This window comes from Typopeltis vanoorti, chromosome 25 (assembly GCF_054136105.1).
Source record: "Typopeltis vanoorti isolate ZY-2024b chromosome 25, IOZ_Tvanoo_1.0, whole genome shotgun sequence".
Lineage (NCBI taxonomy): Eukaryota > Metazoa > Arthropoda > Arachnida > Uropygi > Thelyphonidae > Typopeltis > Typopeltis vanoorti.
In genome coordinates, this window is record NC_143573.1 from 44,646,665 (window position 1) to 44,671,819 (window position 25,155).

Below are 25,155 nucleotides of genomic sequence, written 5' to 3' on the forward strand. Positions count from 1 at the left end.
CTTGGCAACTTTTGGACAACATGATTCACAAAAGTTATACAAAAACTTTCAATCAAAGTAAAAAGACAGAAATTAAAAAATTTAACGCACTATATGATAATCATATCAACTCTAAACCTTCCCTACCAGATAACCAAATCATCGTGAACCAATCTAATCACATCTTAACAAAACCAGAGATTTCTATTCTCAAAAAAGGATTCAATTTCGCCTTAAAACCAATTACTATTCCAAAAATGGAAAAATGGAAAGGGGTGCTTAAGGGTCAAAGCTGTATAACTGAGAGGAGACCTCCACATAGCCTTTAAAGGAATGCGGAGAACCGACCAGGGCTTCTGACCTAATGTCCAATCCTCACCTTCTCGTGGTGCACCCTGTTGGGTATCTACTTTGATACTGAACGAACGAGGATGGGCTGGCAATTTGGGATTTAGCCGACCAAATTGTATTCTTATTGGTTAAACCAAAATAAAAAATGATGGTACAACATGACAAAATTTCATGCCGGCTGGGGCGTCGCCCGGTTAAACAAGGCCCCCGATGTTTTCGCCAGGGAACCAGGGCGAACAGCGAAAAGTCAGCTACTGGAACAAATCTGAAAACAAACCCCAACTCAACATCACCAGAGTTAAAGATCGGTACTATCAATGTAAGAAGCCTGAATGGCAAAGAAATGGAGCTAGCTGAGGAATTAGATAAGTACCAGATCGACATAATAGGGGTGACTGAAACAAAAAAGACCAAAACTGGTGAGCTCTTTCTGAGCAATAAATACAAAATGTTATATTCAGGCAATAACAATCAAGGAAAAGAAGGAGTAGCCATAGTATTCAACACAAAATACGAGGCTAATCTTCTTGAATGGCAGTCAGTCTCAAGTAGAGTAATGTGGGCAAAGATGAGAATGGGGAACTGGACAATGAGACTTATTTGTGCCTATGGTCCCACAGAAGGTTCTACTAAGGTAGAAATGGAGGAATTTTTTGAGGCTTTAGAAAAAGCAACTGACACAATGAAAAAGGAAAAGTTGGTCCTTGTTGGGGATCTAAATAGTAGAGTAGGAAATGATTGTGAAACATACAAAAATCTTTTGGGAAAATTTGGAGAAAAGAGCAAAGCTAATAATAATGGCAAATATCTGTTGGATTTCTGCTCAGGACATGGACTGGTTATTACTAACACCATGTTCCAACATAAAAATGTGCACAAATTCACATGGAGAGAAGAGGCTAGGAATAAGAAAAGTCTCATTGACTATGTTATTGTTGATAGTGATGTTTTCTCCCTGGTGCAGGACACCAGAGTGTACAGAGGATTTGAAATTGGAAGTGATCACTATTTAGTCTTGAGCAGGATAAAATTGAATTTCATATTGAAAAGAATAACATGTAAGAAAGTTTTAAAGCGAATAAAAGTTGAGCAGCTCTCAGATGTAAACTGTAGACTAAAATACAGAAATATTATTGAAAAGAAAATGAAAGAGTTTGAGAACAGGAATCAAGCCTTGGAGATTCAGTGGCAAACTCTGAAGGAAACATTGATTCTGCCAGAGAGGCATGTGGTGAGGTTGTGTGCAAAGATAAAAAAAATCAGAACTCCCTGGTGGACACAGGAAGTTAAAGAGGCAGTGAAGGAAAAGAAGAAAGCATATCAAAAGTTCCTGGCAAATAAGTCAGCTTTTACTCTTACAGAATACAGAGACAAATGTAAGAAAGCTAAACAGTGTGTAAAACTAGCTAAACAAAAGTCATGGGAGGACTTTGGCAAGAATATAGAAAATAAATATCAAGAAGGTGGCAAAATATTCTGGAAGTTGTTGAAGAAGCTTAGGAATGGAGGAAAGAGTGCTGTAAAAGGAATTAGAGATGATAAAGGTGAAATGAAAACAGGAGAAAAAGATATCCTTGAAGTATGGAGTAATTACTTTGAAAAACTGCTAAATGAAACAAGCAGTGATGACAGCACAGTGATAAAAAAACACTGACCAGGCATGCAGTCAGGAATACATATCCATACTTGAAGTAGAAAAAGCCATCAAAGGCTTGAAATGTGGAAAGGCAGCAGGAGTAGATGATATTCGACCAGAAATGCTGAAGTATGGTGGTATAAGAGTCTTACAGTGGCTGCACTGCATAGTTCAGAAAGCCTGGACAGAGGGGCGAATTCCCGATGATTGGAGTAGAGCTCTCATAGTACCCATATATAAAAAGGGAAATAAAACTGATTGTGAGAATTACAGAGGTATTTCCCTACTGAGTGTTCCTGGCAAGATCTATGCAAGTATACTTGAGAAACGGTTGAGAAGAATTGTGGAAGAAAAGCTTGGTGAAGAACAAGCTGGATTCAGGCCAAATAGAGGCTGTCAGGATCAGATCTTCACTTTACGACAAATAGTCGAGAAAGCATGGGAATATAACAAAGATCTGTATTTAAGTTTTGTCGATTTGGAAAAGGCATATGACAAGGTGCCAAGAGAGAAGCTATTCAATACGCTGCAGTTATATGGTGTCAACGGGGCATTATATCAAGCAATACTTAGTCTTTATTTGAGTTGTGAGTCAGCAGTTAGAATTGAAGGAAGTACAGGAAGATGGTTTAATGTTAAATCTGGTGTGAGACAAGGATGTACATTATCCCCTCTGTTATTCATTATCTATATGGATCACATTATGAAGGAAAGTGGTATTAAACCTGATATCAAAATTGGAGATGTTAATGTCAGCTCTTTGCTTTATGCGGATGATGTTATACTTCTAAATAAATCCGCTACAAGTCTGCAAGATTCTCTGACTAAATTGAATAGCTGTTGTAATAGATATGGTATGAAGGTCAGCAATAAAAAGACAAAGACAATGAAAATAGGCAGAATCATTGAAAATGTCAACTGTGTTGTGAATGGAGAACCTGTGGAACAAGTAAAACATTTCAGCTACTTAGGCACAATTTTTACTGAAGATGGTAAACTAAATATAGAAATAGACAGCAGAATCAGCAAAGCTGGTATTGTGGGAAGTCAATTGAATAAATTCATATGGAATAAGAAAGAAATTAGTCGGAACACTAAATTAGCTGTATACAAGACTGTGTTCAAACCAATTTTAACTTATGGATCTGAGAGCTGGATCAGAAGTAAAACACTTGACCAAAGACTAGAGACCGCAGATATGAGAGTCCTGAGAAAGATTAGAGGCGTGAACAGATGGCATCAGTGGCAATATCATATTAAAAATGAGGATATTAGGAAAGAACTTGACATTGTCAGCATCCAGGAATGCATTAGCAGAGCTAATCTCAGATGGTATGGTCACCTAAATAGAATGGGAGAGGAAAGATTAGCAAAACAAGTGTTCTCTGCCAGGTTGGCAGGAAAACGACCCAGAGGAAGACCAAGATATAGGTGGATTGATACGGTACAAAGTGTCTTAGACGATAGAAATATAAGATCTGCTAATGTTGGAGTCTTGACAAGTAATAGACTGATTTGGAGGAAAATTGTAGATAGGAAGTTAGTAATGATGTAATTTTTTCATGTAGTACTGTCATATCCTGTACACCCCTTGAGGGTACTTGGCAGGAATTTGATGATGATGATGATGAAAATGGACTTTATCTGCAACTTAGAGAAAGCCTTCTCATTACTTCCACATGCAATAGCCAATGACCTACGATTAAAAAGCAGCTTAATCCTCTCCTCTCCCTCTAGCACTGTGGAAAGAAAAGTACTATTCAAATTAAAGAACAACAAAGAAATAATTATACTGAGGCAGACAAGGGCAACAACACTGTCATCTTAAATACTAAGGAACATGAAGAAAAGATCAATAATCTATTATCGGACACATCTGTCTATGATGTTCTTAACACAGATCCTACTCACAAAAACCATCTTGAAGCAGATTTATTGAATTGCAATCAAAATACGGTACATGAAGTTCCTAATGATATGCATCTTCTGCATACTCACCACCATTCTTTTGGACCAGACCATAGTTTTATGGTTCCAGATTATAGTGAAAGCTCTACATATCACCTAACAGAAGGTTATAATAAAAAAAATTTGATGCCAGTGAACAAGAAGTACCAATAAAGCAAGAAAAGGAATTAGTTGAATATGGTTTTCATTTTTCAGAATTGAAGCAGGACAGGCTAATAAATGATAATCATACATCTGTTTACAATGCCTCTCAATGCTTTGATCAGCAGGTTGTTCCAGAAACACCTCCTGATTGTTCTCAAGAATCAGTTTCAGAATATTGGTCTTCACAACTGTCTCACACTGTAAGTTCCATTAGAATTTCTTAAATGTGTTATGTATTTATAGGGAAAATAATAATAAAAATTAACATTGTTTTACATGTGCATAATTACAGACTCTCAGGTTATTTATCTGCAAAGCATGACTGGAATTCTTCGTGCTTTCATGGGTTTATTCTCGTAGAAAGGCTTAGACATTGGTTATACATGCTTATTAAATTACTTAAGGAATTTACAAACGTACAAATGATATAAATTAAACCTTAATCTATATTCCAATATTTCAGCAACGTCACATTGCCATTTTCACAGGAACTTAAAATAAAGACACGTGCACGCAGGCACTACACACACAGTAACTGAGGACTAAGCAGGAAGCTGTTGTTTCTCCTAAAAGTCCTGATGGTGCCACCCTAGCGGGCTATGTAAGTATTCTCAGCCGTTGGGCTGAAGGTCTTCTGATGTAAGTCTCTCAAATTTGGGGCAGTCTCCTGCAACCAAATTTGTTGAGGTTTGGCATATTTCTTAGGCATCCCTAAGAAATAGCCTTTCAAATTTGAATTTACTACGGTGTATAACCATGGCTTTCTTCCACACAAGGACTACATCTGGTGAAAACAGATGTAGTCCTTGTATTCTGAAATTCTGATATTTGCTGTCCTGCCTGTCTGGCCAAAATAGGACAGCTTACAGCTGCAAGGGACCTGGTATACACCAGGTCGGTCTAAGGGAGATGGTTGGTCTTTAGTGGAGCAGATAAGGGATGCCAATTTTTTATATGGTCTGATGGAACCTTGGTTTTATTCAGTTTATAGAAAACCTACTGATACAGGCAGATACATTCACCAACAAAATCCCCCCCCCCCTCACAACAATATAGAGTTATTAAGACACTACACAACAGGGAATGACAATGCCCTAACCACTGAACTAAACCACATCCTCAACACTTTCTCAGCCAATGGCTACCCATCCAAAACATATTGACACCAGTGAACCACAACCCCCCCCTCCCCCCTTCACAACAATGATTAGTCTAAATCCATCACCATTCCCTACATCCAAGGCACCTCAGAAAAAATTACCAAAATCCTAAAAAAAACATAATGAGACCACATCCTCAACACTGAGAGAGTGTTGAGGATGTGGTTTAGTTCAGTGGTTAGGGCATTGTCATTTGAACAGATAAGTTTAACCCTGTTGTGTAGTGTCTTAATAACTACGTATTCTTGTGAGGGGGGGGGGGAATTGTTGGTGAACATATCTGCCTGTATGGGTGGATTTTCTATAAACTGAAAAAACCAAGGTTCCATCAGGCTGGTGGGTGACTAGTGTGTCCAAGAAAGGGACGCTGTTGTTTTTCTCCTTTTCCAGGGTGAACTTGATTCTGGGGTGTTGGTTGTTTAAGTGTGTTAGGAAGGAGAGGAGTGTATCAGAGCCATGTGGCCAAATAGCGAACACATCATCAATGTAGTAAAGCCATATGGTTGGTTTCTGTGGGAGTTTAAGGCTTTCTCTTCAAAAGTCTCCATAAAAAAGTTGGCCAAGGGTGGGGAGAGTGGTGAACTCATGGCTGTCCCCTCTATTTGTTTATAGAATTTTCCTTGCCTAACGAAATAGCCTGAGTTCATAGTGAACTGAAAACTGCTTCATCCTCATTTACTGTGTGCACATGTCTTTATTTTAAGTTCCTGTGAAAATGGCAATGTGATGTTGCCAAAATATTGGAATGTAGATTAAAGTTTAATTTTAATTTATATCATTTGTACGTTGTAAATTCCTTAAGTAATTTAATAAGCTTTCATGGGTTTAATTCAGCCACTCTTTGACATTTATTTTTTTTATTTCACTTTTTTTTTTTAAATCAAAAAGTACATGTACAAATAGTCTTGTTAAAGTACATAAGAATTTATTACCTCTAAATTTCTTTTCCCCAGTCTTCTTCCTAGAGTTCTGTTCTATATGAGACACTTACACAGACTGAATGCTATACCATTCCAGCAATTCGAAACCAAATCCAACATAATAGGGTGATTAATCCTTATTCCCATATTCTCCTATGTCTGTATGTTGTGTGTGTGTTCTTTCTAGAGATTGATTGCTATATAGGTATATTTTACCAAGATATAACTTAATTTTTTTTTTTGTTGTTTTTTTCCCCCATAGAGTTAATATGCATTAATTTGTTAGTATGCACCAAATCATTAATGTTGGAATAACGTGTGGACCTCCTCATCATTGAATTCTGCCTTAAACTCATTCACAGTTTCTATATTCATCATATTTTTAGGCATTGTATTACATTCACCATCTTCTCTCCATATCAAGAACCTACTCCTTGTTCCCTTGCTTACACCATCCTTATACATCCACCAGTGGTACTTTCCACTTGTTCTGCCTTTGTCTCTTTCTGCTCTGTGAAACGTCTCCTTGCACTAATCTGGAACAACCCCTCACTAACTTAAGTCTCAATCATATCCTCCTCTCCTCTTTCTATTCACAAGACTATGCCCATTGCATTTTATCAATCTGTCTTCATATCCTACATTCTAGTGACCTGACACTGATTTAGTAAATCTTCCCTGGTGTCTACGATATCCTCATCCCCCAGGTGACAAGATCTGCACATTGTAGTTATCAAGATCTTATACAAGGGAACCATAACCTCTTAATTTATTCATATAAAGGTCCTCCTCACCATTGCTGTAACAGTTGAGATGTTTTCACCATTTTAGGAATCTGTTAAGGCTCTGTCCACCACTCATCTTCACATCTGATCTTGCCCATCTCCTTCAAAATTTCCCCAATAATTGTTTTAGATACATCTAGAAACTAAGTTTCAATTGGATGTGAATGAACGAAATGACAATTTTTAGTATTGTTTTAATGTCACAAGTTTATACATACTGTCAGCTGTTTCTCCATATATTTGCCTCTACATTGAGACATTTGTCATATTGAAATCTGCAGACAGTATTGTGTCTATATTAGTGCATTTGTTAATTGGGATATAATCATGTACTGTGAGTCTCCAATGCCTTACTATAGAATTCATATAGATTGTGAAGAGAATGAGTTGCCTTACTCACCTGTTTATAGGTTCCAAGTTAGAGATTCTTCCATTAACTTTTACTGCAATCATGTTGTCTGTATATGTATCATGGATCACTTTAATTAGGTGATGAGGAACTCTATTATTTATAATATCTCAAAGTTTATTGCAATTAACTCTGCAAATGCCTTAGAATAATCAATAAAAGCAATATGAGTTTCCACATTGTATTCTTTATGCTTTTCCAATAAATTTTTTAAGGTAAAGTATCATCCATCTGCATAAGAGTGGTCTCTCCTGAATCCATTCTGCTCTTCTCCTATCTTATCTTCACAGAATTGGGACAGTCTATTTTTCAGAATTTTACTATAAATTTTATATCCAGATTTTAGGAAACTAATTTCTGTATAATTTTCACAGTTATTAATATCGCCCTTCTTATGTATAGGAATAACTATTGCCTTTTGCCAGTATTTTGGTGATGGTTCACCATTCCATATTTTATTTATTAGTTTAAGGAAACGGATTTTGAGGTTTGGACCTGCATATTTAATTAATTCAGTATTCAACCCATCTTCACCTGCTGTTTTATGCTTTTTTACAACTTTTTGGAGTAGTTTCTTCTAACTCATCCAAGAGTGTCTCATTATCAAAGTATAGCAACTGTTTACAGATGATGCCATGTTGGGAAAAACAATCACAAGCACAGTAGATGTGTGCATTTTTGGAAATTATGGAGACAACTACCGTGTTTGAATAAAAACTTTAGTTTACTATTACTAAAATTTTACAATTTGACGTTTCGACCTTTATGTCAAGGTCATCTTCTGGAGCGTACAAATATACACAAGAAACAAGCTATACTACAATCATACTGGTTCGTTAAAGACACTGACTAATCGCTACCACAATTGTTGGCCTGACCTCTGGTGGGGAAAAAAAAAAAAATTATACATCAACGCTAGAGTCCTATTATTTGTGTTGTCTACTATATACATATATTAACATCATTCCAGCCAGTTGGAGTGGAATGGTTTCTAATACTAGCAGATTGGCTAGAGTCCTGACTTATGTTGAATCTTTCATATTAGGTTGGCTGAATATGTGCCATCCAGATCCTTGGAATTTTCATACCATCTTTATTGTTGATATTTGGGTGGTTTATCAGGATTTCGCAGGATTCTTTAAATTTTCTTTCGTACCATGTTTTTGTGCGGTGTAAGGAGCAGGTGCTTTTCCAGTTGATTTGGTGTAAGGTGTTAAGTGCATGGTCTGAGAGGCCTGCTTCACCATAATGGTTATATTTAATGTCTGTGTTCTTTCTTGCATATAGGGATTGTCCGTCCTGTTTCACCAATGTACGGTAAGTTACAGGTGCAGCGGATGCAATAGACTCTAGGATGTGCTAATGGGAGGAGAGGATCCTTAGAGGAGCTGAATAAGGTTTTAAGTTTAGTGGGTGGTTTAAAGGTGGCATTGAGGTTATAATGTTGTAGGATTCTGTTGATTTTTTCTGATAACCCTTTAATGTATGGGATGGCTATGGTTTTACTGTAATCTAGATTCGTTTTTGTTGTGGTTTTATAGAGTATTTTATTGACAGTATTTTTGTTATAGCCATTGTTTATGAATGTGTCACTAATGATTTTTAGTTCTTGTTTCAGGGCTTGTTGGTTAGAGCAAATAGTTGTGGCTCTGTTTTTAAGGGTGTTTATGACTCCATATTTTTGTGCTGGGTGGTGATATGAATTCGCATGTATGTATTGGCCCGTGTGTGTCGGTTTTCGGTAGACCGTGAAGGATAGACTGCCTGAAGGAAGACGTGTAACTAGTGTGTCTAGGAACGGGAGCGAATTTTGGTTTTCGATTTCGATGGTAAATTGTATGCGTTCGTGTTGTTTGTTTAGGTGGTTGAGGAATGTGTTTAGCGTTTGTCGACCGTGCGGCCAGATCGCGAACACGTCGTCAACGTATCTGAGCCAGATTGTCGGTCGAAGCGTGGCGGAATCAAGAGCCCTTTGCTCAAAGGTTTCCATGTAGAAGTTCGCGATTGGGGGGGATAATGGTGAGCCCATGGCTGTACCTTCCTTTTGTAGGTAGAATTTGTTTTGCCACACGAAGTAACCGGACTTTAGTACGTGGGCAAAGAGGGCCGTAATGTCGGGCGGAAATTTGTTCCGTAGTAGGAGAATTGTGTCATTGATGGGGACATTAGTGAAAAGGGCAGAAACGTCAAAACTGACTAATAAGTCGTCTTTGTCGAGTGTTATGTTTTTGATTATGTTTATAAAGTGTTGTGTGTTTTTTATGTAGGAGGGGGAATGACCTACCAACTCCTTGAGTGTTGTCGCTAATTTCTTGGCTAGGTGGTAATTGGGACTGTCTATTCCTTCCACTATTGGTCGAAGGGGCACATTTTGTTTATGTATTTTCGGAACCCCATATATTCTGGGGGGGGGGGCGGGCATAGTGCGGTTTGAGTTTTTTAACTGTGTCTGGTGGCCAAGAAGTGACGGACTTTAGTAGTTTTTCTGTTTTGTCCTTTATCCTCTTTGTTGGGTTATAATTTACCATTTTATATGTGTTGTTATCGGCTACATTGGTTCATTTGCAGTATGTATGTTGACCTGTCAAGGACAACAGTGGCACTGCCTTTATCAGCTTTCGTTATTATTATGTTTTGTTTGGCTTTTAATGATTTAATTGCTGCTAATTCTGTTTTAGTCAGGTTGTTCTGTATGGTTTTCTTGGTATTTAGGACATTACTGGTTTCTAGTCGTATTTTGTCTGCTATGTTGTTAGGTAGGGATCTGATGCCTCTTTCAATGTGGTAGATAAAATCTAATTTGTTTACCTTTTTAGGTGCTATTGCGTAGTTCAGTCCTTTATTCAGCAGCGTGAGTTCGCCGTTGTTCAGGGTGTGGCTTGATAAGTTAATCACATGGTTCTTGCTTGTCGGTGGTTGGTTGCTCCTTGTCTCCCTTGTTTGTTGTTCATTGTTGTTTCTCGGGGAGGAAGTCCTCTGATTGGCCGCCATATTTTGCCGTTGTTTCAACCCATGGAATTTTTTCTTGAGTTTTTCTTTGTTCTTTTCCAGGGTATGCTTGGCCGAATTGTCAGTAATTCTTTCAAGTGTTTGTAGAATATCTGGGTTAACATAGTTCGATAGTTCTGGTTGTAATTCAGAAATGCATTCGGATCACCGTGCAAGTCTAAAAGAAAACAGTAGATGTGCCTTTACAGGAGGATCTGCATGGACCGTGTGAGTCAGCAAGTGAATAGATCTACCAGTTTAATGTTGCAATGTGTAATGTCTTGAAATTTGGTTGGTAGGTAAGGATGGGATGCAGAGTATACAAGGTGCATCCAGAAACTAAATTTCAATTATGCATACCAACAGTACCAGTGGGGGCAGGAGCTAAGATGCACCTGCATGCTGATGTTGCAAGACTCAGAAAGTATACTACAGATATATTAGCAGTTCTCAGTTTGTGTTTATAAGTTTGCCATCATGTCATAAAATGAATAAGAAAATAGAAAATCTTGCCAGTTGTGAGATAGTCAGTGATAAAATTTTTTTAATGCCAAAAATAAATTCTGCATGGCTGAAATTTATTGAAAAGTTAGTGTGAAGTGTATGGATGCCATGAGTGAGTAAATCACATAATATGTGCAGTGAAGGGAAGATAAATGTACATGATGAAGAACCAAACTGGCCGCATATCATTAATCACCGCTTGACCAGTGGAATGAGAAAATTTGAGAAAACAGAAGATTCATCATTTCTGAGTTGAGTACGTGTTTCCCTGCATATTTCTCATTCTTTACTATACGAAACTGTCACAGAACATTTAGAGTATTGTGCAAGATGGATGTCAAAAAAGGTATTGATGATCACAAATTGTGATCATCAGTGAGCATTTTTTGGACAGTATCATAATGAAGGTAATGATTTTTGAATCACACTATAAGAGGTAAAACCTGGATTTCTCATGTGGCAACAGAGAGTAAGCAGCAATCAATGCAATAATAGCCAGTAGCATAGATGATCTCCAAGGGCAAAGAAATTCCAGCAGATACTTTTCTCTAGGAAGATCATGTGTACTGTATTTTCTTTATGCCTCAAGGAACAACAATAAATGTAATGTTCACTTTTAGACTCTAAAAAAAATGTAGCATTTTACAAGCAAAAGATGAGGCCTCCTCTGTTTTGGAGTTGTTTTTATTCATGATAATGCATGACCTCACACCGCTGCTCAAACATGCTAACTGCTCAAACAATTCACTTGGGAAGTCTTCTAGCATCTAAACTATTGAACCAAAATTTGTATTTAGTGAATTCCACCTTTTTCTCCATTTGGAGAGATTTTTAGAAGCTCAACATTCAACAGCGATGTGGCCATGAACGATTTGGTTTAACACTGGTAGCAGACTACTTTGACAAAGTAATATAACGTGATATGACCAACTGGCCTGTGGACTTAATCAAAAAAATAAAATCTATGCATCCATTAACTCCAAGACTATATGGTGTTCCCAAAATCCATAAAGAAGGTACACCATTACTTCCAATAGTAGATGGTATCCATTCCCCTACTTACAAACTATCAAAATATCTAGCCAGAATGTTATGAGAACACATTCACAACACAGATTCTTATATCAAGAACTCATAACATTTCTTGGAGAAATTAAAAAACACCCGTATCTCTGAAGATAATATTATGGCTAGCCTGGACGTCACATCTCTATTCACAAATATTCCAGTTTCAGAAGTCATCGACATCTTAGAAAACTTGTTCCCACCAAACATCACCAAGTTGTTTAAGCATTGTTTAACTTCGAATTATTTTACATGGCAAAAAACTTACTACAAACAACTTACTGGATTAGCCATAGGTAGCCCTCTCTCCTTCTTGTGCTGACCTATTCTTAGAAAATTTGAAAACTCAAATTTTATCCCAAATTACCCCTAAACCAACCACATGGTTTAGGTATATTGACGACATCTTCATCATTTGGAATCGCAAAAAAGAACTAATGGATTATCTAAACAAAATTAATTGCTTCCACAACACTATCAAATTCACATTGGAACTAGAAAAATATAATAAACTTCCATTCCTAGACGTCCTTATTAAGAAACAAACTGACAATAGCATCAACCTGTCGGTATATAGAAAACCTACCAACATTGGACACTACCTCCATTTCGACTCGTCTCACCACACATCCCAGAAACTCAGCATTATCCATATGCTTAAAAAAAGAGCTATACAGTGTAACACAGACTCTGGCGACTTACAAGAAGAATTAATGAAAATATCCAGAGATCTATCCCTAAATGGCTACCCTACAAGACTCATCAACAAGATTCTCTTTAATGACATACCACAAAGACAACGAGATGAAACCCAATACATCAGCTCTATAACAATTCCATTTGCTAGTACCATATCCAAAAAATTAGCTCTTATTCTAAAACCATACAATATCAGAGTAACCTTTAAACCTATTGAGACCATTCAAAAGTTTATAAGATCCCCGAAAGATATCCATCCTTTCTACAAATACTCTGGAATTTACAGCATACCCTGTTCGTGTGGCATCAATTACATCGGACAGACATCTAGAAGTTTTGAAACAAGAAAGAAAGAAAGAACACATAGGCTATGTAAGGAATAACAGACAAGATATATCAGGCCTTTCTTCCCACTTCGCCTCTATCAACCATAATATTGAATGGGATATGAGTATATGCCCTACATTGAAGAGAACTACCATTCCAGAACATTCAAAGAAGCTGCTACAGTTGCCCGTTCAACAGGTAACTTAAATAAGAATCAAGGCTTAATCCTACCAGATATATGGAAAACTCTAATCAGATCATTCAACCAAAAAGAAATGAACTTTCATTAAAATTGCAATAAATATCTCAACAAATAAAACGTTGTACTTGTGACACATGTGTTGTATCACGCAGAGTGATAACTTTATATAATTTTTAGAATTGTCGGTTAGTTTCCTAGTTTTTGTTACTTTCCATTGCTTACCAGTGTATCCCTGAAAATGCTGACAGATATTAGTTAGTGAAACTAGTCGGACATTAAACAATTATTTACTTGACTAACATACCGAGTTAAGTCTTCCTTGTCTTTCCAGATAATGAACACATCATGCACACATCTCCACCAGACTGATGGTTTTGGATTTATTTTTGCTAGGATGTAATTTTCTAATTTTTCCATGAACAGATCTGCACACGGTGGTGACAGGGGACTGCCCATGGCTAAGCCTTCTAGTTATTGATATACTATGTTGTTTACTTTAAAGTAAGTGGACTTGAGGCAGTGGCGGAAGAGCTGTGTAATATCATTTGGAAAGAGATCTTTTATAATCTCAGTGACTTCTTCAACAGGTACGTTTGTGAACAAAGGTGTATGAGGATGAGGTATTAGAGCTGTTTTACAAACTAAATAAGAATTCAGCAATAGAGAGTGATGGGATATCATCACGTGTGCTAAAAGAGTGTTTAGCTGAACTGGCTATTACTTTGACCAGGCTGTTTAATATGAGTCTCAGAACAGGGAAGATTCCACATGAATGGAAAGAATGTATCGTAATTCCATTGCACAAGGGTTGTGCAGTGTTATAGTGCTTGGTATGACATATATCTCGGTACTGTCCCAAATGGACAGATCTATCCATTCAGCTGTGAGATCATGGCTCTGACTGCCGCCTGACACCCCTACTCCATATTTCCACACGAGAGTGAAGGACGGCAGGCTCGGGGTTCCATCACTTAGATTGGTGATCCCACACCTGCGGCTGTCCAGAATCGTGAAATTAAAACTATCTTCTCCTATCTGCAAAGAGGCTTTCTATAGTCAATTAATACAAGAAGACTTTAGGTGGGCTAAACGCTGGTCCCATTATCAAGGTACCTTAATTGAGTCAGCACCTGCAGAACACAAAAGATGGGCATCTCTGCTGCACTCTTCTGTAGATGGTGCTCCTTTAAAAGAGTCATATCTGGTGCTTCCCCAGCATGATTGGGTAAGGGATGGCACCAGACTCCACCCTGGGTTCGAGTATATTGACCTTATCAGGATGAGGATCAGTGCCCTACCCACTTGAGCCTGCATATCTCGACAGGGTAGTGACGACTCAAACTCTAGGGCTGGCTGCCACTATAGTGAGACATTGTCTCATATAGCCCACTATTGCTTCTGCACCCATGGGGTCCGCGTACGGAGGCATGACGCCATTGACACTGTCAAAAACAAAGGCAATGCCTTGCCATCGGAACTTTGTATAATGTATAATAGCTATGTATAAGTGCACAAGAAAGTTGTTTACGATTAAGTGTGTGAGAAAGTTGTTTGTGAGCTCTGCGCATGAACACCTTCAAAGCTAGTATCAAAGGGGTCCACTAGTTTCAGAGAAGTTTCTGCTGCCCGACAAGACAAAGAAAAAAAAGAGTACACAGAGGAGAAAAAAGAATGGGCTGGCCTTAACAAAAGGATCAAGGAGAACTGCCGATTTCTTCGATGTTTACAACCCTTGGTACAAGGTCCCGAGTAGGTGAAAATAAAAGAGGACTGAGCCGAACATCGGGGGCAGTTTCCGGTAGAGAACCAGAGGCAGTCAAGAGGCGGCGAGGTCCAATTGCTGACAGAAAGAAAGGCGAGGCACTGTTATCGAACAGAGGCAGTCGGCAGAGAACCAGAAGCATATTGACCCAGAGAAAGACTTTACGGTGAACCCACGGCAGAGGAAAAAAATTGGGAAGTCAACCGAAGCCAAAAGCCTCAGAACGATCTTCAAGCCTGTATGCTAAAACTTCTTGCCTGAGCTTTTGAGTACTGGGAAAATTGCAGTCCAAGAACTGCTAATAGTCTGACAAAACGCCCCCCTGAAGCAAGGCCTGAGATGAAAGAAAAATCACAGAGACTTTGAGGCAGGACTTATGAAAGGTGTCATGACAAAGAGCCTCCGTAAGTGTGTCCAACCTTTAACGTACATTCTTTTTGTAATCCAGGAGATATGTCATAGATGGACTGATAAGAAATAGTAATAAAAAATATCTATAAGTGAGTCTTCTGATTTGTTAACTGTAATATGAATTGTAAGATAACTTGCCATAGCTAGTTAATCTCTTTATGAGTAAATTAGTCTCGGCAATCTGGTTTTCTTGAGCAGAGAAGTAACGGAGTAAATATATTGTTTAGTCATTTAATATTGAAACGAGAAAGTTTGTTTCTTTATACCAAAAGTACAAAGGATAGGTAGAGAAAGAAACCTCCCTATCGCTTATTTAATGTACTTTATTTTTTTATGTAAACAAATGTGTTTTAATTATATGTCAATAGAGTGCTGCATGATTGTTTATTTTACAATGCACTGTTCCTAAAAAAATTATCGGACTTGTGAGCAGGAAACAAAGTGAGATAGCCGAAGCGTATAGTTAAGTGCAAATAGACCGCGACTGTTTGTGTAAAATTTTACTGAAGGAATTTGTGTTAGAGAAAGAGAGAGAGAAATCAACTGGCCATATTACTGAGTTTTATGCCAATTAAAAGATATTAGTGGTGCAGTCTCAATAAAAATAGATTTTCTAGTATCCATAGGCATAAGACTCATAGTGTGAAAGGTAGATAAACATAGTACGCAATAGTATAAGCAAGAAAGGTTACGAGAGAGAAAGCACACACTGCTAATTAGAATAACTGTATTTCAAAAGCACAGTAACCAAGCAGGCTTTATAAATAGCAAGAAATAGTAGCACGCACAGTTCACACTGTGGTCTCCATTCTGAACAATCGCTTTAAGAACAAAGGTTGGGAGACCGCGGTGGAACCACATTATAGGACCTCCGTAGGTTTGCGTAAGCCAGACTTAGTGATTAAAAGGGATGGTGATGTTTCGGTAGTTGATGTCCAGGTGGTGGGAACAGGGTACCCACTAGCCTATAGTCATAATAATAAGGTAAACTATTATAAGAATAACCAAGATCTAGTTAGTAAGATACGGGAGGAGCATGGGGCAACTCTGCTGTTTACCAATGCCACCATCTCTTTACATGGTGTATGGAGCGCAGATAGTTATAAAGACTTTAAACAGCTTGGGCTTACACAGAAGGATATAAAAGTTCTTTCCTTGAAGGCCCTACAGGGCACACTGGTGGCATGGCATTGCCACCAGAGAATAACTACAATGATAACTAGAACAGGCATAGGGTAAAACACTTGTAAAGGCTTAGGCGTATATCAAGTCTGGATGTGATGTAAGGGTAGTACTGCCCATAAACTGTACAAAGATTAATAAAAAAAATAAAATATCAAGTGCTGTACCATAAAGATCAGTGCTTGGTCCATTGTTATTCAAGCTGTACATTAATGATAGTGGGAAGGATTTGACAAGCGACATAAAGCTATTTGCTGATGATTCAAAGAGAGGTAGGCTAATCAGGAATGCTGCTAATATGTAGTACTTGCAGGATGATTTGAATAGGCTGGGATTGTGGGTATGGAAAAATGGATGGTCATTTTGGATCAGTAAATGTAAGGTCATACACTTTGGCATGATTAGATATCCAGTGTAGTTTTATATTGGGGGAGGGATTATGCTAGAAGAAACTGATGAGACTAGGGATCTTGGAGTGTTAGTAGACAGGAAGTTGAAGTTCAGGAGCCATGTGACAAAGATGGCAAATATAACTCAATTGCAACGATGAAATGAACATTCACATGTAAAGATAAGGATGTCATTTTGCCTCTTTACAAGGCCTTGATAAGACCTCACTTGGACTATTGTGCATAGGTCTGGTCTCTTGGTTTCTGTTGTGATTCTGATATATTGGAGAGAGTGCAAAGGAGAGTGTTAAAATCAGAATTATGGAATACTGATTATGAAGACAGATTGAGAATTTGTAGACTACAGACACTAGCAAACAGAAGAAAGAAGGGTGATATGATTGAAACTTACAAACTTCTGAAAGAGTCATACAGGATTTCAATTGATGGGATTTTTCAATATATAGAGGGTGGGGAAAGACAAGAGAGCATCCTTGGAAGCTGAGAATGAATGCTGCTAAGAAGGGGGTGAATGCTAGATTTTTCTCTCATAGAGTGGTACATGATTGGAATGGATTGCCATTGGATGTTGTGAGTGCAAGCAGTCTGAATGAATTCAAGAATAAGTGTGATAGCTGGTGTGTGTAGTATATGGCCTCTCTCGATGAGTCCCTTACTCCGTGGAGGTCTCTCTTAATAATAATTTGTAGCAGAGTTGAGGATTTCATAGCTTGCTATGCATTTGGCATATATTCATCTTGTGGTGTAAAAATGGGGCAGGTGAGGAATGGGAATGTCTGTGTGTATATGAAATGTAGGCAGTGGGAAGTGCAGGACAACAAGTATTTTGATCTCGAGATTCAGCAGCAGCAGAGACAGTGCTTTATACATGGGTGAATGTTGATTTGTGGATACCAGTAGTATATTTGGAGGATGAAGAGAATGTGAAATATGTATATATATGGATTTGACCTTGACAGTGTGGCCGAGGGAGATGGTTTATGTAATGGCCATGATTATGCGTGTGTGATTGAAAGAAGGATGTGTAGAGAGAGAGAAAAAGAAATAGAACTTCTGAGAAAGGAAATCGAAAGCATGAAGGTGAGTTTTTTTCCTTCAGTTTTTTATTCCCTTATAGGGAGTAGGCAAGGCCTTTCAACCCTATCTAGTTTTTGGACCCTGAGTGGGAAGTTCAATGTCTACTCTCTACATGGGAATAAAAGGCATTAGCTGACTCTTTTTTAGCAGAAGGATGCAGGCATTTGGAGAGCATGTTGTTTTCTAGGACAGGGAAACTAGAATTGCAAGGGTGGAAAGTAATAGGAATAGCCTCATGTGGGGATAGTGGCTTGAGAAATGAGTGTACATTGTATTGTACATCCAAGAAGAGAAATATGCAAGGAATAATAATGGCAAAAAGAAAATAGTGAAAATACACTGGTTTTATGTATACCAATAATAGGAGTATGAAAAAAAAAAGGAATGAGTTTGTGGCACTGATTTGACTCATTCTCTCCAAAGTTTGTTGGTATCAGTGAAACTTGGTTAACTGAGGAGGATGTTCTAACAGGGATAGAAATCGAAGGGTATAGTATAATTCGGCAGGATAGCGAAAGTAAGTGTGGTAGTGGAATGTTACTCATGGTAGGGGATGAATTATGTCCTGTCAGAGTGGAGAATTACAGTTAAAATAACAGTAATTACTTCTAGAGTATATGGTATGAGATAGACGTTCATGAGACAAGATATTTAGTGGAATGTTTCTATAGACCAGGGAATATAAATGGTGATAATGAACAGGAAATGTTTAGGCAAATTAATTTGGCAATTGCAAAGCAAGTGACTTCAACTATAGTAATATGAACTGGGCAGTGGAGGCAGCATGCAGTACTAGGGTAACTGAATTTTTGGATTTCCTGAGGGTTAACTGTCTTAGGCAGCATTTGATGGAGGGAACATGAGAATCAAGAGTTTTGGGATTTGGTTAGTCAGAGAATCTGATTGTAACTGAGATGTTATACTTGCCGCATTTGGTGAGAGTGACCACGTAGGTCCTGACTTGGAAGGTGCTGTAGAAGTATGAAGGCAGAAGAAATTTATGCAATATTATTATTATTGTGACACCTCCATGGAGTCCAAACAGTCATCGAGGGAAGGCACCTACTTTATAACTCTCCATCTCCACTGCTCAATCTACCAGCTACAGTGAACTGCATCATCTACACCAATGCCATCTACTGTTACCACCACTAGTATTTCCAAAGGCAGTCACGAACTTCCATGCCCATGGCAGGATTTGAACCCACAGCCTTTTGGCTGGAGAGCAGATATACTAACCACTCGGCCAACTAGGCCGACTGTACCAAATTATAAAGCAGCCAACTATCATAGACTTAAAATCCAACTTAGAGCAGGACTATGGATGAAAGAATTTGAGGGAAGAGAGAGAGATCAGTAGTGCATATAGGAGATACTCAAGATTAAACTGTTGACAGTAATGATAGATTGTATACTTCAAGTGAAGAAGATAGTTATTTGGAGTAAATTGGATGACTAGAGAAATTAAAAACGAATTGCATATGAAAAAGAGATTATGGAAGATATATAAAGAGATGCAGAGAACAGTTGCATGAGGAATATAAAGGCTCTAGCTATTAAAGTAACAAACATTGTATGGAGAGAAAAATTAGATAAGAGGAAACTAGCACTGCAATCCAAGGAGAATCCTAAGAAATTTTTTGCTATGTGGTAAGTAGGAGGAAAAATGGACAGATTATCTTGCTGGATGGGACTTGGGTGACCAATGCAGATGACATAGTTGAGCTCTTTAATGATCAGTTTGTTAGTGTTCCATCCTGGTACAGCAGGCTTTATCTCTAGAGGAATAAGAAGTGGTGAAATGTTAGAAGTGAATGAGGATGTTTTCCAAGTACTGAGTAAATGTCAGTAATGTGGGGGGAACCAGATGAAATTTTGCCATGTGTATTAAGGGAATGTGCTGTGGAACTGACTGCCATTAATTTGGCTGTTGAATGAAAGTCTTGCAATAGGACAAGTTCTTGGAGAGTGAGATAGTGTCATTGCATAAAGGTGGTACAACTGAGGTATCAAACTATAAGCTTGTTTGTATTTTCTTCTGTAGTTAAGATTTTGGAGAAATTGGTAAGAACTCGTATATAGAATTGGGTATATAAAGATGATATTATTTATGCAGAGTAGCATGGGTTTGTTAAGGGGAACTCCTGTTTAATTAATCTGGTTACCTTTTACAATAGGATAACAAGATCAGTGGATGAAGATAAGATATACACTGTTTTTTTTTTTTTCAAAGGCATTTGACAGGGTGCCTCATGACAAGTTACAAATCCAAAGATGGGTTTGGATTGGTGACTGGCTTTCTAATAGATATAAAAAAGTTCTTTATTAAAAATAAAGAGCCAAAGGCTTCATGTCAGCGATGCAAAATTATATGAACTAGGTGGATGTTAAATCCAACATCATTTCAAAGCTGACGACGGAAACTATAGAAGTTTCATGCGAAAATTTGACCAGAGAACTTATGGGAAATACGCTTGCCACCACATTATGAGTTGCCTTAGCCGAACCTAATAGGTGGCATGCATGCTATATATAGCATCCATATATTTGCCTCCTATTGGTTCATATTGACAGGTTTCACTGACCCGACAGCTGTTTCAAATTCATTGGTTTTCATCAGAGATCAGGCAGAAACCAAGAGAGCAAAAAATCTCAGTACTAAGAAACTCGAAGCGTCGGAGAGGTGTGTTTTTTGTAAGCGAACTCTCGGTCGGTGCGTGAAGTATAGTTCATTTTCTTTCAGAGGATTTGGATAAACCAGAGAGATGAGAAAATGAATAGGGATATCAGTTTAATGCAACTAAATGTAAGGTTTGGAAATTTCAGATCCACAGATGGGCTGCTTCATATTCACTTGGTGGAGTTATATTGGAAGAAAGGGAGGGAGTTTAGGGTGATTATAGGTAGAAATTTAAAGTTCAGAGGATATTCTGCTGAGGTTGTATATATAATACCTAATACCTCAGAAAATTTTTACAATATTGAGAAAGACATTGACCATTAGAGATAAAAGGAAGGTGGTTCCATTATATAAAACTTTGATCAGACCACATCTGGATTTGTGTGCCGAGATCTGAGCACAAAAGTCCACGCACATTCCTAGCAATTATTAGGATTGTACAATATTGGTTATAAGGACAGACTGAGGATAGAAAACAAAAGGGAGATATGATTGAGACATTTTAGCTGTTAAAAGGTTATTATTGGATTATCACTGGAGAGATTTTTCATATGGTAGAGTGAGGGATAGGAGCAAGGACAATGGGCCATCTCTGGAAGTTGCAAAAGGAAATAGTGAGTGAAAGGGAAGAAATAAGAGTTTTTTGCATTTTTGCATGGAGTGTGGTTGGAGCATGGGGGGAATGTATTGCCTGAGAGGGTGGTGAAAGTGCAGACTATTGTTGAGTTTAAGGAGTGACAGGGTAGACTTCGTGTTGACTAGTGTTGATCTCACATAGTGAGTCTTGTGATTCTATGGATCAAGAAAATAATGTCATCTGAGAATGGTAAGCAATTCTCTGTAGATATCTGCTATGCTTTGAGCTTGTCTGGTGTCATTTCCTATAGATTATAAAAATTCATTCGTTGTCCTTGTTAAGCTGCTGATGACCATATCACACAAGTTTTCTTAGAAAAAGTTTCTGGTGATCTATAAATGCATGTGGCCAAACAAGTTTGGAATGCATGATACAGTATCTCAGGATCAATTGAAAGCAGTTGTCTGGTATGGTATGAAGTTGGTGTAACTGTCCTATACTGCTTTGAACAGTCAAATGCCATGCTGTTTATCACAGAATATCAAGTCATAAATTAAAAGTTCTTGAATTAGAAAATTTCAAAAACTCATTCTAAACAGTAAATAAGGAATCTTGAATCTTCTAAAGTATTAAACATAAATTACTCATATATCATTTACTTGATTTGGCATGCATTTTATTTAGGTATACAGAACAGATATAATTATTTATTATGATGCACAAAATAAAATCAAAATATAAATTAGAAACTTCTGAATCACCTTTATAATTAAAAGTTAATTTTATTATTGTATATATACATGTGCATTCATTTTCCCCTCTCTCTCTCTGTCTCTCCAGCATTCTAGAAGTAATTGTGAGTCTAATTTGGAGGATGCTCTTGGTACCAGAATTATCATATCTGCTATTGGAGCTTCTGGGCTGGGTTGTAGGCAAGTAATGATATTTTATTTATTTATTTATTATATATTATTTATTATGATTTTATTTTTTAGAGGGAATAGGTGTTTAAAATTTCATTGCATTACTTTGAAATTGTAACTTTAAAATCTTACATAAAGAAAAGATGTAGATTGTCAGAAAGTTTAAGGGTTTCTTGCCAAAAGGTGGTGGTGATAGGACTTTTCCTAAAATGGAAAAAACACATTTTCCATAACTGTCTAAAATGGAAAATGTGGTTTTTTCCTTTTTTATGATATTACAATGCAAAAATGCTAAATCATAAAAAGATGTTTAGTGACTAGGTTATTTCTCTGGATTTCAAATTTGAGCACAACTACTGTTACAGTCTATATGCAACAGTGAATAAGTGAAACATTTCAAATTTTGAGACGAAAAGATATTGTCTTGATGTGGTGATGTATAGAAGAAATTATTAGTTTATGCATTAAAGTTGATCTTAAGATGACTGTCTCCAAATTTTTGGCAGATTAATGCAACCATAGTTCCAAATGTTAGGAGAATGCTTCATAGCCATTGCTTTTTTATAATTTAGTGTTTTTGTGCTATAATACTATAGAAATTTTATGATTAATGTCCATGTGGGCGATATTGTACTCAGAGTGTGACAATTTGGTAAGCCGAAAAAATTTGTCATTATAACTGATTAGCCTTCCTTAAACAATGCCATGATAGGAATATACAGTTCTTGCTTTTCTCAAATTTATTGTTCCATGGGAGCAGATTGCTTCTACTCATAGAGTTGAGCAAAATAAACAGAACTATGAAGGCTCTGCACAAAGAACTCTGAAATATTTTAAATTCCTGAACTGTGTTCTGTCCTATATTATTTTTTTTTTCAAGTATGCAAAAAAAAATTCACAAAAGTAAAAATCATGGGCACCAAAAAAAAAAATTTTAAATCCTCCACCAGCCACAGCATGTTATGCTCTGTGCAAAACTTTGTGAAGATCATGTAGTTATAAATTTATCATCACAGGTGCTCATGGCAGAAGCAAACAATCTCAGAGGACATAAGCTCTTAACTAGAAATCATGATGAACATAGATCCTTATTTACTAATGTTTACTTGGGTATAGCAACCATCCTATCCAAATCTAAGCCACCTAAAAGAACTACAGAAAGAAATAGCTAACTTAAAAAAGTTTTATAAGAATAAAAATATAATCATCAAATTACTGAATATACTCTCGGGGGTGGGGGGAGCGTACAGGATATTCTTAGTACTAGATGAAAAGGGCATCATTACTAATCTGTATTCTGACTTCAATATTATCATACCTTATACTGCTGTTTTTGAAGGCACTTTTTATTATATCAGTCCACCTAGAACTAGCTCTTCCTCTGGGTATTTTTCTTGCCATCCTGGCAAAAAAACAAACTTGTTTAGCGAATCTTTCCTCTCCCATTCTGTTTAAATAACCATACCACCTGGAATGAATTCCGCTAATGCATTTCTGAATGTTAACAATGTCTAGTTCTTCAATGTTTTTAATACAATACTGCCAATGATAGTACCTGCTTATACTCTTAATCTTTCTAAGAGCTCTCATATCAATGGTCTCTAGTCTTTGATCAAGTGTTCAAACGTAGCTCTCAGATCCATAAGCTAAAATTGGTTTGAACACCATCATATATACAGCTAGGTTTGTGTTTTGACTAATTTCTCTCTTATTCTGTATAAATTTATTCAGTTGACTTGATACCATATCAGCTTTGCTAATTCTTTCTTTTTTTTATTTCTATATTTAATTTATTTTCACTAAAAATTCTGCCTAATTAGCTGATATGTTTTACTTGTTCTGTAGGTTCTCCATTTAGTATGCAGTTGATGTTTTCAATATTCCTACCTATTTCTAACTGATCAATGTTTAATGATGGATTAATCAGTGTTCATCACTAATTAACTTTCTTTGTTATTATAGCACAAAAGAAAATTTTCAGTACATCATGAGTAGGGAGATAACAAGGGAATCAACCTTGGAAGTTATGTATACAAGTCTGGTTAGTAAGGGTGTGCAGACTAGATTTTTTGCTTGGAGGGTGTTAAATTATTGGAATGGCTTGCCAGAGGTAGTTGTGAGTGCCCCAATGATCAGTGAGTTTAAGGAAAGGTATTTAAAGTATTGTGTGAATAATCGTTAGCATGGGTCACCCATGATTACTCATTTGACTCCATGGACATATCCCATATTATAATAATAACCTGCCTTTCAGATTAATAAGTTAAAATTGGTTTGAACACTGTCTTGTATATAACTAGTAAAGTGTTTTGACTAATTTCTCTCTTATTCCATATAAACTTGTTCAGTTGACTTCCTACCACCAGCTTTGCTAATTCTGTTGTCTATTTCCCTATTTAATTTGCCATTTTCACTAAAAATTGTGCCTAAATAGCTGATATTTTACTTGTTCTATAGGTTCCCCATTCAGTATGCAGTTGATATTTTCAATCACTAAAAAACACACGTACTAACCAGTGGCATATTTAGGTATATGCCCGGGCCTAGAGCGGCAAATTTTGAGGGGAGGCAGAAATTTCCGGGCTCTCATTTTTGTAATTATAACATGTTCCTTATATGCCACATCTACTCACAAGTAGAGAAATATTTTTCTTTTCCTCATTGTAAGTTTAGTCTGCAAGCATATTGGCATGTAATCAGATTCTGCATAGCTATACAGACCGATATATTTATATTACAAATTTACGATATAAATAGGTTATGCATGTAAATCAACATGTTAATTAAATATGGGGGGGGGATACTTTTTGCGGGCCTATGAGCGGGAAATACCTAAATACGACACTGATACTAACCACAGTGATAAGTTTTAATATGTAAATATTTCATCCCAAGTAGCTTGGGACATCCTCAGTACAGTAATTCAAACAATACTAGGAATAACATACAGTTAGGGCACATGATTACAATGGAATCCCGATATGTGTGCAGTAGCG

The 25,155-nt window shown here is 37.1% G+C and overlaps 1 protein-coding gene across 1 annotated transcript in view; it reads left to right on the top strand.

The window, feature by feature from the left end:
• LOC150092702 (uncharacterized) overlaps window positions 1-25,155 on the top strand; it is a 195,954-nt gene that overhangs the window by 92,157 nt on the left and 78,642 nt on the right. Inside the window, exons 7-9 of the mRNA XM_090414261.1 lie at window positions 3,704-4,040; window positions 4,130-4,278; window positions 10,468-10,568. Of these exons, the coding sequence (XP_090270387.1) occupies window positions 3,704-4,040; window positions 4,130-4,278; window positions 10,468-10,568 (587 nt within the window). The remainder of the gene's footprint in view (window positions 1-3,703; window positions 4,041-4,129; window positions 4,279-10,467; window positions 10,569-25,155) is intronic.